A 22755-nucleotide genomic window follows, 5' to 3' on the forward strand; every position below is an offset into this window, starting at 1 on the left:
GTCGAAATATATGCTTTGCGTTTCTTCACAGCTACAGTATAATTACCTCCCTTAGTTTTACATTTGCCACGTTAACAATATTAAATTGTAACTTGTTCTTCATAAAGTAAGTTAATTGTATGGCTAAAAGTAATATATTAAGCATTTAAAGAGTATTTGATATTTAAGAAATGTTTCTAGTAAAATCCGGCGTATATATTCGGCTAGTTTCTGTGTTAGTGAAGGAGAAATGCTGATCGGTGATCTCCGTAGAGTGCGGATGGAATTCGGAAACGTCGGTAGTTTCCGGATCGTATCTTTCCGTTAGCTAGGCGGCGCTCTGTTTGCCAGTATATAAAAGGCTTGCAAAAAGGCAAGTTGGGGAGTCCTCCGGTGTTTGCGAGCGGATCAACATCTGATGAAAAGGGACGTTACTCTAAAAGAACAGTATTCTGGAGCAGTTGGGTATTTACGTTGGCTTCAAGCTTTAAACGGTGCTGCCCGGGCTGCAGAGTTCCTGTTTCTTGGAGAGGGTTGGAATCTACGGACGTCGTACAAGGCAGTGACGGAAGCTTCACCTAAGGCCTTGGGGTGACGTGAGCCAGTGTCTTCGCGGAAGCCAGTAGCCTCACGGAGGCGGTGACATGTAGCTTCGCGGAAGCCGGAGGATTCGTGGAAGGAACATCGGCATTGTGAGGCCGCGCACATAGCGCTCGGTGGCGGCCTCATGAAATCGGTCGAAGGCATCGATTCCCCTCTTTTGGTCGCATTGTATATATTTAAGGCGACTCAATTACTCTTCATTTTCCAATCATAAGGCAGGTAGCCTGAGAAAAATTAGTTTTAATTCATTGTTATTTGTAATCGGCCTTCCGAGGGTTTCGGAAGGCACATCGACGTTGTGAGGCCGCGCACATAGCGCTCGGTGGCGGCCTCAGGTAGTCGGCGGCTCGCGCTACAGAACCTTAAAATATTCCCCGATGCAGTAATTTATATTAATTCACCAGTATATGTAGAAATGTATCCGAGAAAATGAGCTTTCTTTGATTTATAGCGTGACATATAAATGTTACGACTCTGGTTGACTTTCCATACGGGGTTGGCTTCAGCATTCAGGTATGTCAATACTATATAAAATGTACGCTGAAGTTTCTTTAGCTACTTGTCATCCAACCTTTGTTCGCCATCTGTCAGTTTTTGTAAACAAACGGGAGTGACTCTTAATGATCAAGGGCCATTGTCGATAAAAATAAATGAACGAAGTCCTACGTACGTATTTGAAAAACTAATATAATAACAATAAAACAAAAAAATTCACCATGTCAATTTTATTCATATGTGCACACATTCTCAATAAAAATATTTTTAAATAATACATATTTTATTGCCATACCATTAAAAAATAAATAATAAAATTTAGCTATGACGTACATTATTATAATTACATGTATACATGCGATTATTATCTTGATAAATTGAATATACGTGATAACATGCATGTGAATGTTATATTATTTATGAAAAACATTCAAAATATAATATTATCATTTGATAAATTGTCGCAGCAAACAATGTTCCGAGCAAGTTTTAGAAAATTTTACTATACAAGTGTGACAATCATGTGCTCATGTGTCAACGTACTTTAACGTATTTGTTAAACATATTATTTGTTCCTTTACTTTATATGTATCCTTCATATTCCTCAATGCATCAATAGCGCTTCATTCATAAAATCGCATCGGCGTTAAACTCTGTAAATATCTAAATGCACAATAAATGCATAATAAATGCGTATGCCATAACATCTACGTCTCTGGCCATAGATTGTCCTTCCCCCGGGCCTGAAGCAACTACGATACTTCCAAAAATGACTGCTATATACCAGAGACGTAGATGTTATCTACGTCTCTGTATATACGTACTGTTAATGAACTCGTCCTGGATTTGTAAGCAATTGAAATGTGTCTATTAATTATATATATATGTCTTAACTTTATATATGACTTCCTATCTTTCTTTTAACTATTTCGGTAAATTATGCTTTCTGAAGCTCGGTAAACGAAACATTGAAACACTTTGAGATTCCATATTGAACCTCTACACGAACGTCGTTAACAATCGAAAGTCCATTCATTGGAATATTACATAAATAAAATGTATTTCCATATTTCTTGAAACATACAAGAAAGAAGTCAATTTGAGGATTGGAGTTTGTGGATGTTCATTACTGCACATAAACTTCAAAGACACCCTTGGCGTTGTGAAGGTCTTTGCAGAAGAAGTTCGCGTAAATTAAGTGACGTCCCTTTCGTTGAAACGTCAGTTCTACGTCGCATGTCATTTCACACGCAGCAGGCGTGCTCCTGTCAAACATGGGCAATAATATTGAAGAACTGAACATTAAATCGTTTTAATGGGAAAAGATTGTGATTTGTGTGATATTGCTCAAAATGTGGAAAAGATTACACCGATGGCGATAAAAATATGTAACCAGGGACCTATATCTAACTTATCATTAATTAAACACTTTATATACTACATGTATATTCAAAAATTAAACTGATAATTATAGTGGTTTGTAGGTACAGCTATTTTTGCACTCTACCTCACGGGCAGTAGGCGTGGATCATCTGCACCTGCGCTCTCAACGTAGAGGTAACTTTGGGTAAGGGGTTGATCCAATGGGTTTGAAAAGCTCATACGCAGGGTGACCTCCCTGTCCACTTGGCAACTGCTGTTGTAACACTTGAAATAGATGGAAGATCAAGGTTTTGCGCAAAATATGTGAAATAACTGCGTTAAGTGTGTACTAATAGCAATAAACAGCGATAATAGCCCTGGTTTTAACGTGTTGCCATTTTGTTGCCCGATGACCTTTACGCTAAAACATATGTTACCGGGGTTTGTCCTTTTCTACAAAGCATACCATAGTCCGTTTGAGAGTCCATTCTCCTATTTCATAATACATGTATCTCAATGCGTATTAAACTATAACCCGACACTGCAGCTATATGCTTATAAACTTATAAACTCTTTTCATTGAATCCCCATATCGGCCCGGTGTTGGCTGTACGATGGCAGTACCTAACGCATAAGCCAATGAAGAGCGGATAACGGTCTGATGTTGAAGTTGAGCTTGCTCTGTGCTATTATTTTTAGGGATAATTCTCGTTCAATCAATTAATACCTATCACCTCTTATATAAGAAGTTATTCAGAATACGAATATTGATTACGAATCTCGGGATGATTGCGGTCGAACGACGGCAGTATGCCTGTGTCGATGTCGTGTAGCAGGTCCTATCTCGGGCCGTTGTAAAACTCCAATATCGGGCCGATATAGAAATTATACTGGCGTGATGTCAAGATGATACTTTTAATGCGTGGGATATTCGCATTGGAATGGCGGCAGTATGACGACATCGCGCAGTGTGGAGGTATCATCTTTGACCGATGTAAATATGATAATATATTTTGTCCTGATGTAAACATTTTGCGGGGTCATTTGACACAATATAGAAGTTCGTCCACTTGTGCACAACAAAACAAGTCAACACTTCTTACTTTGATGTTTAAATCCGGGGTTCTCAATCGGAACGTTTCCTGGGCGACATACAGGTTGTCACGTTGCGTGTCACGCATCAGTATCGACACTTTCAACATAGCCGCCTCTGTCACGTGGTCAATATATGATACAGCCTTTACAGGAATGGCGAGTAATCTACCTGTTATTGGAGAATAGCAATGCATGAAGGTTTCCAGCACAAGTAATAAGGTCAGTATTATAAAAAGTACTTGTGAAATATGGACTATTTATTTCAGTACATATAACACCACATTCTTATGTTTTCAAAATTCGGTACTTTTTATTCATGTCTAAATATTATGATAACGAATTTTTGTTTTATACAATTGCGAGACTGTCTGGAGGTGAATTTACTATAAAAATTATTTTGAAGAAAACTTTTCTAAAACTTAGTTTTAAATATGAAATAATAATAACAACAACATCGGTGCAATTGTTATTGATCTTTCTTTGTATTTACGTTTAACACAGGAGTAATTGATGAGCATTTATGTGTTATGGGTACGTACGTTCAAAGCCACTAAACGTCAGCTTCGCCTCTTCGAATTTGCACGAGACTAACGTTTTCCCAGTGTGATGACGTCAACAAACACGTTACCCTCAAGATGCCTCTCTTCCTCACTCTTGTTCTTACACGTAACAGATATGCTGACGTCAGAACCAACCATGACGTTATCTGGTCCTTGGACAGTCATGTCAATATCCGGTCAATATAGGGAATCGTATCGTACCTCAAACTTCATTACTTATTGAATATTTATGATAAGTAACGGACATGCATTTCGTTACCGGCAATACAGAGTGAAATTTTTGTGGTTACCCAGTATCCTATCCAAAGATCTATCAATACACATTTACCAGGCATCTGCGTTTATTTAAACCAAAAAAGATAGGCGTTCATTTAGACCAACTAAGATAGGCGTTCATTTAGACCAACTAAGATAGGCGTTCAATTAGACCAACTAAGATTGGCGTTTATGCAAATCAACGGAGATTTCCGGACAAACGAAATGACGTCACGTATGAAAACGGCAGTAAACGAGGGCCGCGATTCGAGAATTCTAACTTTGCTAGTTTAGAGATCTCTCGCTTATCAGACCTTCCCACGTCGACAAGATCAAGATAGCTTGTCAACAAACAGTAAATTAATTCATTAACCATCTAAATTATCCGCAGGAAAAACACAGACACAACACAAATACAATTTTTAGAGCATTAACCATTATCAATGTCTAGTGTTCCCATATACCTCTTGAACTAGTGTCCCCTAAGTTCTCTAGAAGAGACGTAGGCAAACTCAACTCAATGACGCTGGGTACTTACGTTTTGTTTATTGTAGACGTCTTTGCGCGCTCTATGTGACAGTGTACTGGCTAATACCACTTACGCGCGTTCCCTTCCGGTCTCTGAATTCTGGTAATATGCCACTATATAAACACAACTGATGTTCTTTTACATGTTTATTTTGTTTATGCATAATTGTGTTTGATGGTTATGGATCAGTCCGTAGAACTAATAGTAAATCAACAAACATGTTCAAATTATGCTGAACAGTTTACAAATGGTAAAGCCATTTGGTTTGGTTTTAAACAATTTACGTTTAAGTAAACATTGCACTGTCGCAAAGGGACTATAAGCATGAAACACGTTTATTTGTGAAACGAAATACGAAGCGTCCAATCAACTGCCGAATAACAAGGACAGAAAGCTTGTGGTTTCAATGGAGATTAATAGAGGTTAATAGAGTGTGTTTGATATTTAATAGAGTTTGTTTGATATATCCATTCAGAGCGAAGGTACAATACAGATGGGTAACACGTTCAACCGAAATCGGACTTTTTTTGGTATTGAGATGTTTCTTCTTGAAAGCGTTCAACATTACCTTCTTTATGTTTGAATTGGTCAGTGACGTCATCTATCATGTTATCGCAGTGCGTCAGTGACGCGGACACCGGGCGTCCGTCCGCTACCTTAGTGCACAGACGTTTCCCGGTCCTACAATACAAGTAATACTTTTCCTGATTGCTATCAAAGAAAGTTAACAATTGGGAAATAATATCAACATGTATTTTTCGAGAGTTATTTTCCATGGCATGGAGTCCATATTAACATTGAACAGCCAATTTGCGTGATGTATTTATCGACTGCTTTATCACTTTTATTTTTAAATTGATTCATATATCTCCTAGCTTCAGATATCATTAATACTACCAGAATTTAAATAAAACGAAAATCAAGTTCATTTTCACAATTTTATAAATTATACGACAAGCCGTCTAAAATTTTCACTTTTAAATCAATGATCGTAGTTTGTTTATTTATTTTTTATTCAAAGAGATACATTAAAGGGACCTTTTCACAGATTTTGGCATTTTTAACTTATTCATTAAATGCTTTATATCGATAAATGTAAACATTGGATCGTAAAAGCTCCAGTAAAAAATCAAGAATTAAATTAAAAAAAGGAAAAGAACATTGCCCGGACCAGGTTTCGAACCAGTGACCCCTTGAGTCCTGCCAGAGTCCTGAAGTAAAAACGCTTTAGCCTACTGAGCTATTCCGCCGATTACACTAGTTGATGTATTTTATACCTTATATAAGCAATCTTCGTAGTTTCACAAAATTTAACGACAAAAAATAACTTTCCAAATTATTCAATCGTTTCGCGTTGCAACGCTTTATAATTTTTAGGTTTAAAAATCGTCAAAAGATGCATATAATGGCTATATTAGACCATGGTAAATGTTCAGTATGACTGTTTCCTCACAAATATCATAACTAAAACGAAAATTTGCGAGTCTGAAACAACATTTTTCAATTTTGTCAATTTACCAAAGCGTGAAAAGATCCCTTTAAAGAGATAAATTGTAAGAAGTACACAAATTATAATTTCTTTGTACGTAAGCATATGTTTCTATGGAATTCACTTTCCATGTGTCGTCTTTCTGTCGGCCCCAGTGCACGCGGTCGGCATTGACGACGGCGAACAGGAATGACGTATCATACGCGACGTCACAGCGACCATTTAAAATGGCCGCAACGGGGCTTGGGCCGCACGCATACATACCTAAGATGAAAATGAAAATTGATGATTACGATCATTATGATGCTGATGATGATGAGGAGGATGGCGATAATGAGGATGGTGGTGATGATGATGATGATGATGATGATATTTTTGATGATGATGCTGATATTGTTTTTTTGTTGTTAGTGTTGTTGTTGTTGTTATTGATGATGATGATGATGATGATGATGATGATGATGATGATGATGATGATGATGATGATGATGATGATGATGATGATGATGATGATGTTGTTGATGATGATGATGATGATGATGATGATGACGAGCAAGTTTCGCAAGTTTAAGTCTTTCATCGGTGACAATCATTGTTATTTATTCATTTCAAAAGTTCGGTGTTTATGTTTTTATGCTCCCCGAAAATTTTCGTGGAGCATATAGTCGCCAGTTTGTCCTTCCTTCCTTCCTTACTTCCATACTTCCTTACTTCCTTACTTCCGTCACACTTTTGTTACAGTTTCTCATAGCACCTTCAATACTTTACCGATCTCTTTCATATTTGGCATTTAGGTACCTTGCATGGACCTCTACCTTTTGATGAGGTTTGAGGTCACTGGGGTCAAGGTTAAGGTCACTGAGGCTTATAATAGATTTTTCCGTCACACTTTTGTTACAGTTTCTCATAGCACCTTCAATACTTTACCGATGTCTTTCATATTTGGCATGTAGGTACCTTGCATGGACCTCTACCTTTTGATGAGGTTTGAGGTCACTGGGGTGAAGGTCAAGGTCACCAAGGCTAATAATAGATTTTTCCATCACACTTTTGTTACAGTTTCTCATACCACTTTCAAAACTTTACCGATCGCTTTTATATTTGGCATGTAGGTACCTTGCATGGACTTCTACCTTTTGATGAGGTTTGAAATCACTGGTGTCAAGGTCACCGAGGCTAATAATAGATTTTTCTGTCATGCTTTTGTTACAGTTTCTCATAGCACCTTCAATACTTTACCGATCTCTTTCATATTTGGCACGTAGGTACCTTGCATGGACCTCTACCTTTTGATGAGGTTTGAGGTCACTGGGGTCAAGGTCACCAAGGCTTATAATAGTTTTTTCTGTCACACTTTTGTTACAGTTTCTCATAGCACCTTCAATACTTTACCGATCTCTTTCACATTTGGCATGTAGGTACCTTGCATGGATCTCTTGTTACTTTTCCGATCTCTTTCATATTTGGCATGTAGGTACCTTCCATGAACATCTACCTTATGATGAGGTTTGAGGTCACTTGGCTCAAGGTCACCAAGGCTGATAATAGATTTTCAGTCACGCTTTTCTTACAGTTTCTCATAGCACCTTCAATACTTTACTGATCTCTTTCATATTTTGCTTGTATGTACCTTGCATGAACCTGTACCCTTTGATGAGGTTTGAGGTCACTGGGGTCAAGGTCACTGAGGCTAATAGTAGATTTTCCGTCATGCTTTTGTTACTTTACCGATCTCTTTCATATTTGGCATGTAGATACCTTCCATGGACCTCTACCTTTTGATGAGGTTTGAGGTCATTGGGCTCAAGGTCACCAAGGCTGATAATAAATTTTCCGTCACGCTTTTCTTACAGTTTCTCATAGGGCATTCAATACTTTACCGATCTCTTACATATTTTGCATGAAGGTACCTTGCATGGATCTCTACCTTTTGATGAGGTTTGAGGTCACTGGGCTCAAGGTCACCGAGGCTATTAATATATTTTCCGTCCCGCTTTAGTAACAGTTTATCATAGCACCTTCAATACTTTACCGATCTCTTTCATATTTGGCACGTAGGTACCTTGCATGGACCTCTACCTTTTGATGAGGTTTGAGGTCACTGGGGTCAAGGTCACCAAGGCTTATAATAGTTTTTTCTGTCACACTTTTGTTACAGTTTCTCATAGCACCTTCAATACTTTACCGATCTCTTTCACATTTGGCATGTAGGTACCTTGCATGGATCTCTTGTTACTTTTCCGATCTCTTTCATATTTGGCATGTAGGTACCTTCCATGAACATCTACCTTATGATGAGGTTTGAGGTCACTTGGCTCAAGGTCACCAAGGCTGATAATAGATTTTCCGTCACGCTTTTCTTACAGTTTCTCATAGCACCTTCAATACTTTACCGATCTCTTTCATATTTTGCTTGTATGTACCTTGCATGAACCTGTACCCTTTGATGAGGTTTGAGGTCACTGGGGTCAAGGTCACTGAGGCTAATAGTAGATTTTCCGTCATGCTTTTGTTACTTTACCGATCTCTTTCATATTTGGCATGTAGATACCTTCCATGGACCTCTACCTTTTGATGAGGTTTGAGGTCATTGGGCTCAAGGTCACCAAGGCTGATAATAAATTTTCCGTCACGCTTTTCTTACAGTTTCTCATAGGGCATTCAATACTTTACCGATCTCTTACATATTTTGCATGAAGGTACCTTGCATGGATCTCTACCTTTTGATGAGGTTTGAGGTCACTGGGCTCAAGGTCACCGAGGCTATTAATATATTTTCCGTCCCGCTTTAGTAACAGTTTATCATAGCACCTTCAATACTTTACCGATCTCTTTCATATTTAGCATGTAGGTACCTTGCATGGGCTTCTACCTTCTGATGAGGTTTAAGGTCTCTGGGGTCAAGGTCACCGAGGCTAATAAAATATTTTTTTAGGTGGTTATTAACACATAGATTGAAAAAGCGCATCATCGGGGAGCATCCATCAGTTTCACTGATATTCTTGTTTATTTGTTTGTTAAACAAAATGCATGTACATAGTATGGTTAAAAGTTATACTGATTTTGAGATGATATACTAGTATATTATTACAATACCATTTTACTATTTTTGTTAAGTAAGTTTATATTTATATTTACACGTGATAAACTTATTACACGGCTATGGTTTCCATGAGCCCGTATACAGAGTGGGCTTAAGCCATGTCTAAATGAATTACCTGTTCTGTTCCGTATCTACGACCGGGGACCTATATGGTATTGTTATCATAACCAGAGCGTTACTTGTTCGTATTTAAAAACAATTGATTACCAATTTTCCTGTATATCATCGGAAAGAATGAACATTTTGGGTCGCGCTCTGTGAAAAGAGGGTTTAATGCATGAGCGCAAAGTGTCGTCTCATATCAGCTTGTGCAGTCCGCACAGGCTAATGAGGGACGAAACTTTACGCTTTTATTGTATTTATCGTTTTAAGGAAAACTCTTCATGGCGAAAATCCATTAAAGTCATAAAGTGTCGTCCCTGATTAGCCAGTGCGGACTGCACAGGCTGATCTGTGACGACACTCTATGAACATGCATTAAGCACCCTTTTCTCGGAGCGCGATAGTAAAAGTAAACTTGTGTATACAAGCAGTGACCTTCTTACCGCCGCTGGTTTCCTGAGGTGTAGCATCAACCACCTGCCAGCCGTCGTGTCCAAATGTGAGGTCCTTCCGGCGCATCCAGACCGTGTTGAACACGTGGAAGTTCCTGAAACGTCCAGTGAACACCAGAAGTGTGTACATAAGGTAAAAAGGAATACGAACTATATAATGCAGTTTCGGACATACTTTTGGATTAGTTATTGGCTTTTCAACATTTGTCTGTAGAAATCTACCAAGGTGTCATGTCGGTTTCAACAAAATTCCTGCCTTAACTTTCAATATACATTCTTTTTAAACATGTGCTCTTTTCAGGAAACGGACCCTAGAGATTATCTATAAGCCTCGCGCTATCGATCCAATCGGGCTAAACAACTCTATAGCGTTAAACGAAACACAGACGAGTCACCCATATTATAAAGGTAATTTGTCGTTGCAGTATTTCAAGGACAAACAAGTTAACGATTTCCTCTAATAAACTGAAATAAAAACAAACCACATGGAGTCGGTGTTTAGATATTTCAGCTCGGTGTTTCCGATGAGATCCCAGTGCACGTCCAGGGTGACGCTGCCGTGAAGTTTGTCACAGGTCGACACGGCAGTACAAGGGCGCGACACACTGAAGTAATAGTGGACTGAATCTGATACACAAATATAACCATGAGCTAGTATCTGTATTGACCAATGGAGTTCGATTGGTCATTTTCGACTCAGGTACTACTTCAAAGCACCTCGATTACTCTTAAGTATCTTACAAATTACTCGGGGGACGGAAAATTTTCAAAAAAGTACTACGGAGTATGGTCGGGTGCCATTAAGCGAATTCTCCGTAACCGTGGTGCATTGTAGTATACTTAAGTACTACATGAGCCGACAACGACCATTTAACACTTCTGTGTTTACAACTAATAAATTTTATAGTTATGTTTTTACATTAACTGCTCGAGTTGCGCATATTACATACTCGTTGTGACGACGCCTGCGAACGCGTAGCATTGTCCGTACTTAACCGGAAACCCTGACTTCATGTACTGGCGAAGGATGGCGACGCTCCCCACCCAGCTGAGTGGAGGCCGGCCATTGTCATAGCAACCGGACCAGTCACCCACCATCACTCCGTTGTCATCTTGACTGTTAACCTGGTGCGTACAGAACTTACACGTAATTAAAACGCTCAGAGCGTACAATTACGAGATATGAATTGAAAAAATGAATTGAACTTGAATTTCGAAAAAAGTAATAAAATGGCACATGTACTGGACTGATTATTTATTATCCATACGTGCAATAAATTGTTAGAAATATGTGTCTATATGAAACACAATTATAAACAATCATATAGAAATCGTCAACATGCCGAAAAGGGCAATGAAGGGTATCACTTAAGAGCATGAGAGGTCGCTATCGCGTAGTGTATGTGTTAATCAAGAGGTCCCGGTATGATCAAATACCACTTAAGCCATAAATATCCAATAGCCCAACGAAACCTACTTTTAGTCCCGACCGTTAGCTTGTTTTTTGTATTGCAGCTTAAGTTTTTAATGATTTTTGCTGGATCCATTATATTTGCACAATTGTATGCTTACATAAAAAGGAAGATGTATTACAACGCGACTGTGAAGTTTTCTGACATAGAACAACTTTATTGAATAACTTCAGTAAAGTGAAAAAAGGATAACGGAATATAACAAGTTCAGCCCACCTACCCACCATCATTTTGAGATTATCTAGAGTGGAATCAAAGTTCATTACAACATATCACATCAAGGTCTTGATTAATTGCAAGTTGTAATTTTCTGCATATTGTTGCTCACTCGATAATATAGTTAAGTCTTTATTTCTTTAATAAAAGGACACGAAAGCCGTATTTGTTTAATATTAATTTTACAATTCTCGAGATAACACGTGACACGTGCACAGGATCTCCCATGGCAGACACGGACCGAAAGTTGAATGCCTTTTGCAAACATAACAGAGTAGCCTCCAGAATACCGGGTTCGAACTGGAACGAAATAATGACCACTGTAAGCAACCTGCCGGTCATTGATGTTGTGTAACTGCACAAACAAACAAAGGTAGAACTATTATAGGAACTTGGTAAATTCAGTACAAGATTGTGGATACGTATCAGTAAAGCAAAGCTTTTTTGTTGAAAGGGGGCTACACAATACGAGCAACGGCGTCTCGACCTCAGTTTTACCCTTACATCTTTTTTAAATGATAAACAACATACGATCCTTTGTTATTAAAAAACAAGTTATTCGTTCATTCACAAAAGCGATGCATTTGTGTATAAACTCAGTATGGATGAATTCAATTGTAATACATTGAAACCTTACAAAACCGAACGACGTCGGGTGTTGGTCGATCGTTCGATTTTCAGATGTATTCAGTTTAGCGTGTTATTTTTGTTGTTGTTTTGTAAAATGTTATTTTCCCGAAAACTGCAATCCTATTTACAAAAACGTGTATATATGTTTATCGATTCGAGTCCTTTAGAGAGAAAAAACAACTTGTAACACAGGTGTATTTAATTTTAACCCACTAATCTCCCGCCGCTTGCATCAATTACCTGCCCATAGAACCACGGGATAGCTCCAATCTGGCGGTCTGTTCCGGTGAACATGCAGCCGCTGTCGTTCAGCACATACTCTGCCAATTTGGCAGTGTCCGGGAAATACACGGCGGCATCTTCCCAATTGAAAAAAGCAGGAAAGAAGATGGAGCCATTTTGTCTCAACATGAATAATGTGTCAATCAGCACAGTCATTAGAGTTTAAGAGGTCATTTTGGCACATGGTCATGTGTAACCAAGTAAGCAAAATCCGTTATTGTTGCGACGCGAAATTACAGTTGCATAAATAGAACTACAATGCAAATTAAAGTATTGTAATATTTGTATAATCATAATTTCATATCGTTTTTTTTACTTGTTTTACAATGAGTGTTTTTTTTCATAGACTAAATGAAGAAATTATATAAATAACAAAAAAATATAATAAAATTAAACAAACCCTTGGACCATGGGTTGAAGAGTATGAACAGTGTCATGTTGGCGATATTTTGGCTGGAGTGGACGATAAGTTCGTCTGGCCCAGCTTTCGACAAATAAGCCGCCATTTTCCATTCCCCCACAATGCAACTGACATCCGGAGTAATTGCTATTTTCAGAGTGGTTCCCTGGTTGGACATGATTTCTGTTCTCCAGCGCGAAGTAAATGTTTTGTCGGGAACCGTCAAATTTACTATGGTACCTTTACCGGGTTGTGACTTTTGACCTGAAAAACAGACAGTTTTCGTTATTTTCATTTAAGCTCGTTAAAACGCACAGAGAACAACACAAATATGGTTTAATAATGGTAAAAATATTGAAATACACTCCAACATTCAGATAACCCGGTAAATATGAAACCATAACATTCATGTAGACTCTATGTATATTACCGGATTTTCACATTGCAGTATTAAATGTGTACATTTGCCCTAATGAAAACAATAATAAAACAGTTGTATTGCAACAACATAATTTTTGTGAAGTTCACTTATGATTCTTAGTCAATAACATTTTTGAATTAGTGCAAGTCGCAAATCACAATTTTACATTCTGGAACACGGTACCCAGTCGTCTCGAGTTGCACTAGCTTTGTATTTAACACCTTAGTATTCCGAGTTCCATCACCAATAATGAAGCGACAAACCTGTCTGTAACGTTAGCAGCAGTTTGTCCTTGTAAATGTCGAAACTTCCATTGAGTTCCACAGTTACTTCAAATTTCTGTCCGCGACGAACAACAAGCTGTCCCTTTGCCACGTGTGGAAACTTGTCTGTTTTGTGCGCAACCTCATTATCAGTCACATGGTAGTCGATATCGGTAATTTTCAGGTCTTCTTTTGCATCTTCAGATGTATCGTCTGTAAAAATAAATACAAATATGTTATGTATTGTGTACTTTACGTGATAATATTTGGATTCAGGACAAAAACAAATTCGCGCGAAGAATTATTGGAAATTAGCTATTTTGTTTCAGATTCCAGAATAAAAACAGCGAATTACGTTATTAAAATGAATATCAGTTGAAATGAATCAACAGATTGAACTCGAGTTCATAGCAGGAATAATTGTCTTCGTGTCTATATGATAGTGTATATAAAATCTATGGGGATAATGCACAACTCGTGAAGAATATGTCACACACATTACCTGATTAGGTTGGACTATAATTATACATTTTGTGAATCTGTCAGACAAACATCCTTGATACATGTGGACTTTTCTAATTTCTTGTCACCCCAAGTCCATGGTCAGACATTATGTGTTACGTTGTTCAAATATTTTTTAGACATTGTACGTTTGCATTAGATTCGTCTGATTGACTGGTTTCGCTGAATCGTCACACACATAAGTCGGTGCTAACGCGTACGTGTTTACTTTATTTTCGATTTCGAGAGCGAATCGTCACAGACTGTTAATCCGGAGCGGTATTTACAAAGGTCGTTATGGAAATATTAACTGACGTTTAGCTGAAATTGAATTTCAGATCAAAGTGCATGTATGAAATCTAATGTTTTCTGTTTTCAAACATATTTCCCATTTAAGCAATTTTTACGATTTCTCATTTAAAAAATGTTTACTTATTAAAGTCATTTTAATAAAAAAATGTTTACATGAAGTAGCAAGAAACTTAAAGAATTGAAAAAACTTAAGGCAAATCCTGAAGTTTTTCCTCAGGAGCTTTGAGAACTCGAGTCGTGAGCCATTCAGTTCGGGAATTGATTTAAGCACCGAGTTTTACTATTATTTTATTTTTACCGGGAACACTTACAAATGAAATAAAAACAATACTAGTGGTTATTTAGCCAGAATACTCACGTCAGTTCTCAAGTACCGACATTGACGTTTGTATTTATAACTCAAGAAATGAAACGTTTCGACCATGCCTTACAAATATGCAATGTTTGGAGTAATAATATAAAAGGTGTTTCTCAAAGCATGATGGATGCAATTTGGCTTTACTAGTCATCCGACGCCCCAGGGCTATCACAAATTATACTAGTGCGAGTAACACATGACAGTTCTAATGTGTTGTAGAGAAGTGGTTGCACAGCATCTTTTTATCACAGTTAATTACAAAGAAATTAATGTGCTACAAATAAGGCATTTTGTAATTAGCATATTTGCTTTTAGTTTTTGCGAGTGTATGTCTGGACGAAAAGACAAGTTATTTACCTTGTTTTTGATTGATCGGATATCACAAAAAGTTACTTGGCATATAATAAAAACCGAACAATGCATTTGAATTAAGTAAATGTTGAATACATGTTTCATAACTCTAAAATAACTAAGAAATGAATGCTGTGTTGTTTTTCCGTCACGAAAGAAAACACAAATACATATATGCATTTTTACACATAATTTTTTTTCACGTTTAAAATCAGCCTGGTTTTTGTATTTATTTAAGACCGATAATAAATTAATAATTAATAATAAATAAAATAATAGATGACCAGTTATTTCTTCTTCGTCATTGGTTCCAATAGTATCATCTCGTCCCCCACGGTTGTAATCCTTCTCCTCATCATCATCGCCTCCCGTGCGCCTTCTGAACTCTCGTCTGCCAGTTATTGATGCTCTCTCGGACACGGTCGGGGTCTCTCGGACACCTCTAGGTTCAATTACCACGCGCAGATTACGCGGGTTTTCAATCAGGTCATTGACCTCATTTCCGGAACTGTGTTCCACGCTGACAGGAGCGTCGCGTGACACTAGGCCATAATTGAACGTAGTTCGTCTGCTTCTTGGTACGATGAGCGGAATTTGTGGAGGACTTGTCTGAACCCGTTCAATGTCCAAATCAATAGGTATATCTCGTCGGTTATCGTTAGCAATGTCATCACTTTCCGAAAGGTAGGTCGAATTCGAACTTTGTCTGCTTTTTGGAACGATTAGCGGAATTCGGCGAGAACTGGTCTCTTCCAGTCCAATATCCACATTAATCGGAAAATCTCTGCGGCTATCGTTAGTTATATCATCACTCTCCGAAAAGTAGGTCGAATTCGAACTTTGTCTGCTTCTCGGAACAATGCGCGGAATTCGGCGAGAACTGGTCTGTTCCAGTTCAAGATCCAAATTAATCGGTATATCTCGGCGAGAATCGTTAGTAAAGTCATTCCTCTCCGATAAATAAGTCGCATGTGGTGCCAGAGACCGTCGGGCCGATGGTTGAGAGGAGACCGATCCAAAGCTGTCCAGCAAAGACCTACGGCGTAACATTCGAGTCGGAAAAATTGGGTCTAAGTGAAAGAACCCGTCCATTCTTAGTAAAAGTATGGGTTGCGCTTTAAGCAAAATATATACACTGGGAATAAATTCCTTTAACCAATCTTTACACTTGGTTAAGTATGTGTCGTTCCACTTGCTTGATTGTTTGGTTAACAACCAGATAACATCGATGTTATATAATACAAATGAATTCTAATGGTACCTAACTAGTTATGCATGAAAATGCAGTCTTAAAATAACACCTTTAAATGAAAGAAGTGAACGTGTAACAAACACACGAACAACAGAATTTAACTGTCCCTTGTTTAAGCATTGACGTTAACACCCTTCCTACTTGTACGCATGTTTTATGTCTACTGATAAATAGACAACTATTACGATGTTGCCACTTGACAAATATTTTTCGTGACAAATAGCTTTGGCAAGCTGACCGATTCGCTGCAAGCAAGGGATTATAATTATAAAAAACGCACTGAGCGTAGTTTGAAAAACGTACTGAAATACTTCTGATACAAATGGCTTTTAGCTATTTTTAAACAATTTATTGTATGCGAAAAATTTTCCAGGGCACAGGTGTGTTTTGTAAAATATTACTACAAGTCTTATGTTTTGAAGTTTAAAAGCAAAAACTGAACATATACGGTTGAAAATAACATTTTATATTTACATACTTAAGAATTCAAATATGCTTTATCAATTTAAGTGAAGCAGATGATAGTTTAATTCTAACATGTAAATCTGACGGCTACATTTGTGTTTAATGTTAATAATTAATAAAGTTCGCGAACGAGAGAATCTGAATTAGACAGATGTTATTTACGATTAGAATGTCAAACTTGATATTTTCTCAATATTTACCCAATCCATGAATATTAAAGAAGAATTTTAACTCTATAATTCTTTAATGGTACCACACATAGAAACATGTTTATTTCAACATAATTCATAACGAGAAAGTTTAAGCCAATAGCGACAAGTTTAATCGTAATTGTTCTGAAACAAAAATCTGTACCTATGTGTCGTAAGAAAAATTATTTGATACGTATTCTGTAAAAAGGGTGGTTAATGCATGTGCGTAAAGTGTCGTCCCAGATTAGTCTGTGCAGTTCGCATATGCTAATCAGAGTCGACACTTTCCGCCTAAACCTTTGCTAAGAATAGTTTTTCTTTGAATGAAACATATAATAAAAGCGGAAAGTGTCATCCCTGATTAGCCTGTGCGGACTGAACAGGCTAATCTGGGACGAAACTTTACGCACATGCATTCAAACCCCTTTCACAGAGCACAGTCGATTTGTAATTGTGTATGTAAGTCTGATTACGTTGATTTTTGGTACCACACCTCCTGCACTTCTATTCTTGAAAGAGTTTTATATTAATCTTTTAAGCAGTATGTTCATAAATATTATATATACTCGCTTTTCTTTTTAGTAAAAATACGCAAATTCAGTAACGTTATATATAGAAATAATGAAACTTCAGTAACATTATCAGGAGAGAAACTCCTGTTGACTAACACTTGCAGTATGAACAAATCAAAAGAAATAGTGGGGATTTCCCTATGTTGTTATTTTTTTTTACCTTAAACTGAACAACAAAGATAGTCAACCACGTTTTCATATGATGATTTAACACGTTTTAAGACACGACATAACGTTTTCTATTTTGCTTAGTTTATTGTTTTTCCAATTATTTTTTTGCGCCAACGAGCGGGAAATCATTCCAAAATTGTATTTTCTGTTTGCAAAGGTCAATTAAGGTGAGCCTGGTTTTGACAGCTGCGTCATAAAAACAACCACAAGATGCTTTTAAATATATAATGCTGGTCCATATTGTAATAATTGGGCATTTTTTGTTAATTTAATTTAACGAATTGTAGGTTCGGCATATCCGACGAACATCTGATCCATTTGTTGTAGATAAGCTATTTGCGAACTGCGAAGCAAGATATTTATCTGAAAGTATTGTTTCACATGTATATTCTATTTTGTTTTATTTTTTTTATTTTAAATGATAGTATGGGTGGGTGTGGGTAGGTTATTTGTGAATTTTGTTCTTTGATACAAGACACTCGTTTTGTAGGCTTCGAGAAATGAATGTAAAGATATGAAGAGTTGAACTAAACTGAGTACCTTTTACTAGGATTCGGTTCGAAAATTAATGGTTCGGAGTAATATATTTTAGTTGACGTCTCCTATTTAATATCATGTTAAACAATTGGTGATGTAAAAGCGTTTTGATAAGTTTTCTGCACATAGCGACTAACAAAAAATTGTGGTGAAGTAGGAGGTAGTCAGTCTAGAAGAGGGGCTCTTGCACTCCATGTCCAGGTTTCTGCAGATGGCCACAGAGACTGTCTTCAACGACAACCGCTTTGCTACAAATATAAATCAGTATAGTAGAATATGTTTGGTGCCATATGGAGTCTCTATCATGCATGCGCCAAACTATCATCAGGGGTAGTTAACCTTTATACATTTCCTTTATCGAAGAATAAATAAATCTAATAGAATTGACCAAATGCACAAATAATATTACTCTCTAAACAACGAGTATTTTAATACTGACACCATTGAAAGCGTTTTTAATTGAGTAATTGGCATGGTTGCCATATCAAACAGATTTTCAATAATAATGCTTATGTAAGCAACGTAATGCTATATTTATGGATATGAAAATATACTTTAAAAAGTATATGTGGATTGCGCTATGGCCACAATAGCATTTTAATTGCTGTAAAATGTTTCTTAAGTCCGCTATAAAGTCGCGGTTTCGTGGTTTCATGAGCGGACAGAGTTATTCCTGAGCAGTCTGCGCTCGCTGGTCTGGAGCTGCGCTGGCCTCATATAACATAAGACCCATATTCGCATGGCGCGGCTCAAAACGGGAGCAAAATAAAATTCCTGGCATGGGAAAACGATGCGTTATTAATAAAAAAAATGGTCAAACTAATATTTAAAAAATGACATTTCTCTGTTTGTTCTAATCCAGATGACACAGTTTTATTCCTGTTATACCATATAAACGTGTATACAAAATGTGAAACTGTAAAAAATTCAGACATGGGATGAATATTTTTGCATTCATTTTGAACATAGTCGTATATGTATATGCAATTTCGGTGAATCTATATAGTGCATATGTATTTTCACGCGTTTTATGAACTTTTTATTTTATTCCATCAAGTGGGTATATTTTTGCATTAACGACAACTTGTAGTAGAAAGGGACCAGGTTCTAACCAAGAAAAAATAATTATTCAAAACTCACGCGCATGTGACCAGGCAAGCGTTGCCATACCAGGCAACTGCCTCTCAGAGGGGTTGTCCGCACACTGGGCTGATTATCTTAGGTCACAGGCATGGCTCCTCTAAAACGATAGTAATAACACTTGCTAATGGTAGTAAATACAGGAATATGGGGAATCAGCAGGTGAAAAACTCTCGTCCCTCCCCAAGCACTTTATTTAAGGCAAATGAACATTTGAACATGCTAAAGAGAACAATTATACACGTATGACAGCGTAACTAAAATCATAAATCGTCTAAACTTGGTAACCGCCTTAGAACGGTCAATGTAAAGCATTAAAGGTTTCAGCCGATTAAAGGCACGTCGAGCCCCACGCAAATTACAATTTGATTATTTTGTGATTAATTGTCATGACATAAACTTTACTGCAAATGTCTGAGACATGATAAACAGAAAATTACAGAGTTTACTAAATCATTTCTAATAGACTTTAGGGCTTAGAATCACACAGTACAAATTAATTCTGGCAAATTAGAGTGCATCATATAAACAAATTGAATTGTAGTTAATTCTTTTAGTTTATTTTATGATGAAATGACGTAATGAGTAACATTTATATAGTAGATACATCTTTCATGTAAAGTAGCGCGAGGATGTCCTCTCGAGAATTTAAGTTGTAATATCTTCAAATGCAATATGCATCTACGACGTTTGGGCATTCACATACCAGTCAAGAATCCGAGAACATTAAATAATATATAATGGTAAACTAAATAGCAGTCCTGTATTAGATATGTATACAGTTTTTAAAACCTCTTTTATGAAGAATATTTGGACTTACTTCCTAGACGTCTGCGTTTATTTTTTTGTAAGAATAGGAGTCTCTGCAACCCCGTTGAGAATTCAAACTGGCAGATATGCCCAAAACAATATTCCACGTAATGAACGATATTGTTTATGTTGTAATGACACTGATTTAGAGGACGAATATCATTTCATTTGTATATGCCGATGTAACATTGATTTAAGAAACAAAATATAAGAAATACATTTAATATAAACAAATTATTAGTTTCTTGCCAAAGATTAGTAATTTCCAATGTATGCAAATATATCAAAGAAGCTCTAGTTGTAAGAAATACAATCCTAAATAATACTGTTAAATAGATTTCACCACCCCTCGATTGAACTTATGTGTTCTAACCATATATTATGTTTATTTGTATTGACTTTATGTTATATAATGTTATGCTATTTTTCGCATTCACGTGAGAGAATATGATGGGGTTTTTTAGTATTAAGACGATGTACTATTGTATAAGTCTGAATAAACTATGTCTGTCTGTCTGTCTGTGATAACAAGTTCATATTATTAGACATTCCTACATGCGTGAAATAACGGGTAGTTAATACATTTATAATGAGTGGACATGTGAATAACATCATATTTATATAATTTACTACACTGTCTATGTACTGATTTTAACAACAACAACAACAACAACATTTATTCAGCAGTAAAGCTTTCATGTATACAAGCTCATAGCCTACATTATATTAACAACATGTTTACGGAAATCAGTGATAACCAGGATACAAAACAACCTTAATTACATAATTAAAGTAACAATCACGCTCAAAAATATCGAATATTTCGTTAAATAAAGCTAACCCATAAAAAAATCAATGTTCCTTTTAGCAAAATGCAGAATTTCAACGTTAGATGTTGTCTGGTAGAATTGATTTAACGAGATACAAAATGCTCGTTTGTATTTTTTTGTGGCCACAAATAATTCCATTTATATCTCCCGTGAAATATCCGAACATTTACGGGCGAACACGAGATTGGATACGGTAAGCGTCGGAAGCATGACGTAGCTCTCATGAATAATCATTCTGGGAAATCAAAATGAAGTCTGGGTAACTGGAACTTAGCGAATGCGAAAACGGCTTGTATAAATTATGCAAATGAACGCAATCCGAATGAATCCGATCCTGACTCGAAAGCGAAAGTAGATTACATCGTGGAACAATATTTAGATATTTAGATGCTTAAAACTTGCCGAATGCTTGTAATATAACGTTTATACATCAATATTACTTGTTTTTAGGGTCTTCCTATTGTAATTTACCATCTTATGGTACTACTTGTTGTCGAATGTGTTTATATAGCATAATACAGAAGCCGTATGTATTGGTGAGCGTGATAGTGACTTTAACAAATGTACATGTTTATAGAAATAAGTGATAAGAGGCAAATAACGTACATTCATTTCATAATTGTCTGTATACAAATGACAATGAAAAACGTTGTGTTAGAGGAAAAGGCAAATACCGGTATACATGCATATTTACCAAATTAACGCATATGTAAGGGTCCAGTGACAGTTCACATTTAACTCTATGTTTTATTGACACAGACTAAGACACACATTTGTGTTGATTTCTGATACCTTGCTAGTGTCCAAAAATTAAGAGTAATTAATTTTAAGGCAAAATGTGAGTGTTAACAAAATTGGAATCATATATTGTTTTGTCTTAAAAAGACGGTGTCTGAAAACTTCGAGTAATTACGGTATTATGCATTTGTTTACCACGTTGGAGTTAATGTGCATGTCCATAATTATCATTCAAACAATAAAAATTCCACTGTTTATATATCTAACTTCTTCATAAAATACCATTTTTATTTACATCGCAAACGTTACCATCTGAAAGATGCAGGTTCATATTTGTATGTTAAACAAAACTATCGTTCTATGATTAAAAAACACAGAATAAGAACTTCAGGGTATATTACAATACAAAGGTAAACACACAACGATTGCATATATGTTTGAATTATTTGCAGTTAATAAAACAATACTTTACATATGCGCGTGTTTATTAACTCAGGCAAATAACATACTTTTCAGGGAACAACGTAGCTGCAAACATGAATTGTTCTGTTAATAAACGTAATATAAAAAATAGTTAAACAGATACAATACAGTTTTGGTAAAATATTAATTTGTACAATACATGATTATAATAATAATGATAATAATAATAAAAAATAATCATTAATCATACAAATTAACACAGGTAACACATTTATCGTATCAGGTGTCATCTCAAAACGGTGGACGTGTCGTTTTGTACCTGCGGTCATGCTGAAAGAGAACAATCGATAGTTATTTTAACATCTTTTCGACCTAAAAGGGAACAATACACTACTA

The 22755-nt window shown here is 36.5% G+C and overlaps 1 protein-coding gene across 1 annotated transcript; it reads right to left on the bottom strand.

The window, feature by feature from the left end:
* Window positions 1-1551: 1551 nt before the first annotated feature.
* On the bottom strand, window positions 1552-5553 carry LOC127846640 (protein-glutamine gamma-glutamyltransferase K-like). The gene is made up of 4 exons (XM_052378073.1): window positions 5447-5553; window positions 3543-3703; window positions 2585-2724; window positions 1552-2342 (listed from the first exon to the last, which is right to left on the bottom strand). The coding sequence occupies exons 1-4, from the start codon at window positions 5484-5486 to the stop codon at window positions 2204-2206; spliced, it is 480 nt and encodes a 159-aa protein (XP_052234033.1). The 5' UTR covers window positions 5487-5553; the 3' UTR covers window positions 1552-2203.
* Window positions 5554-22755: the final 17202 nt, after the last annotated feature.

The sequence above is a fragment of the Dreissena polymorpha genome, chromosome 9 (genome assembly GCF_020536995.1).
Source record: "Dreissena polymorpha isolate Duluth1 chromosome 9, UMN_Dpol_1.0, whole genome shotgun sequence".
In the NCBI taxonomy this organism is placed as follows: Eukaryota; Metazoa; Mollusca; class Bivalvia; order Myida; family Dreissenidae; genus Dreissena; species Dreissena polymorpha.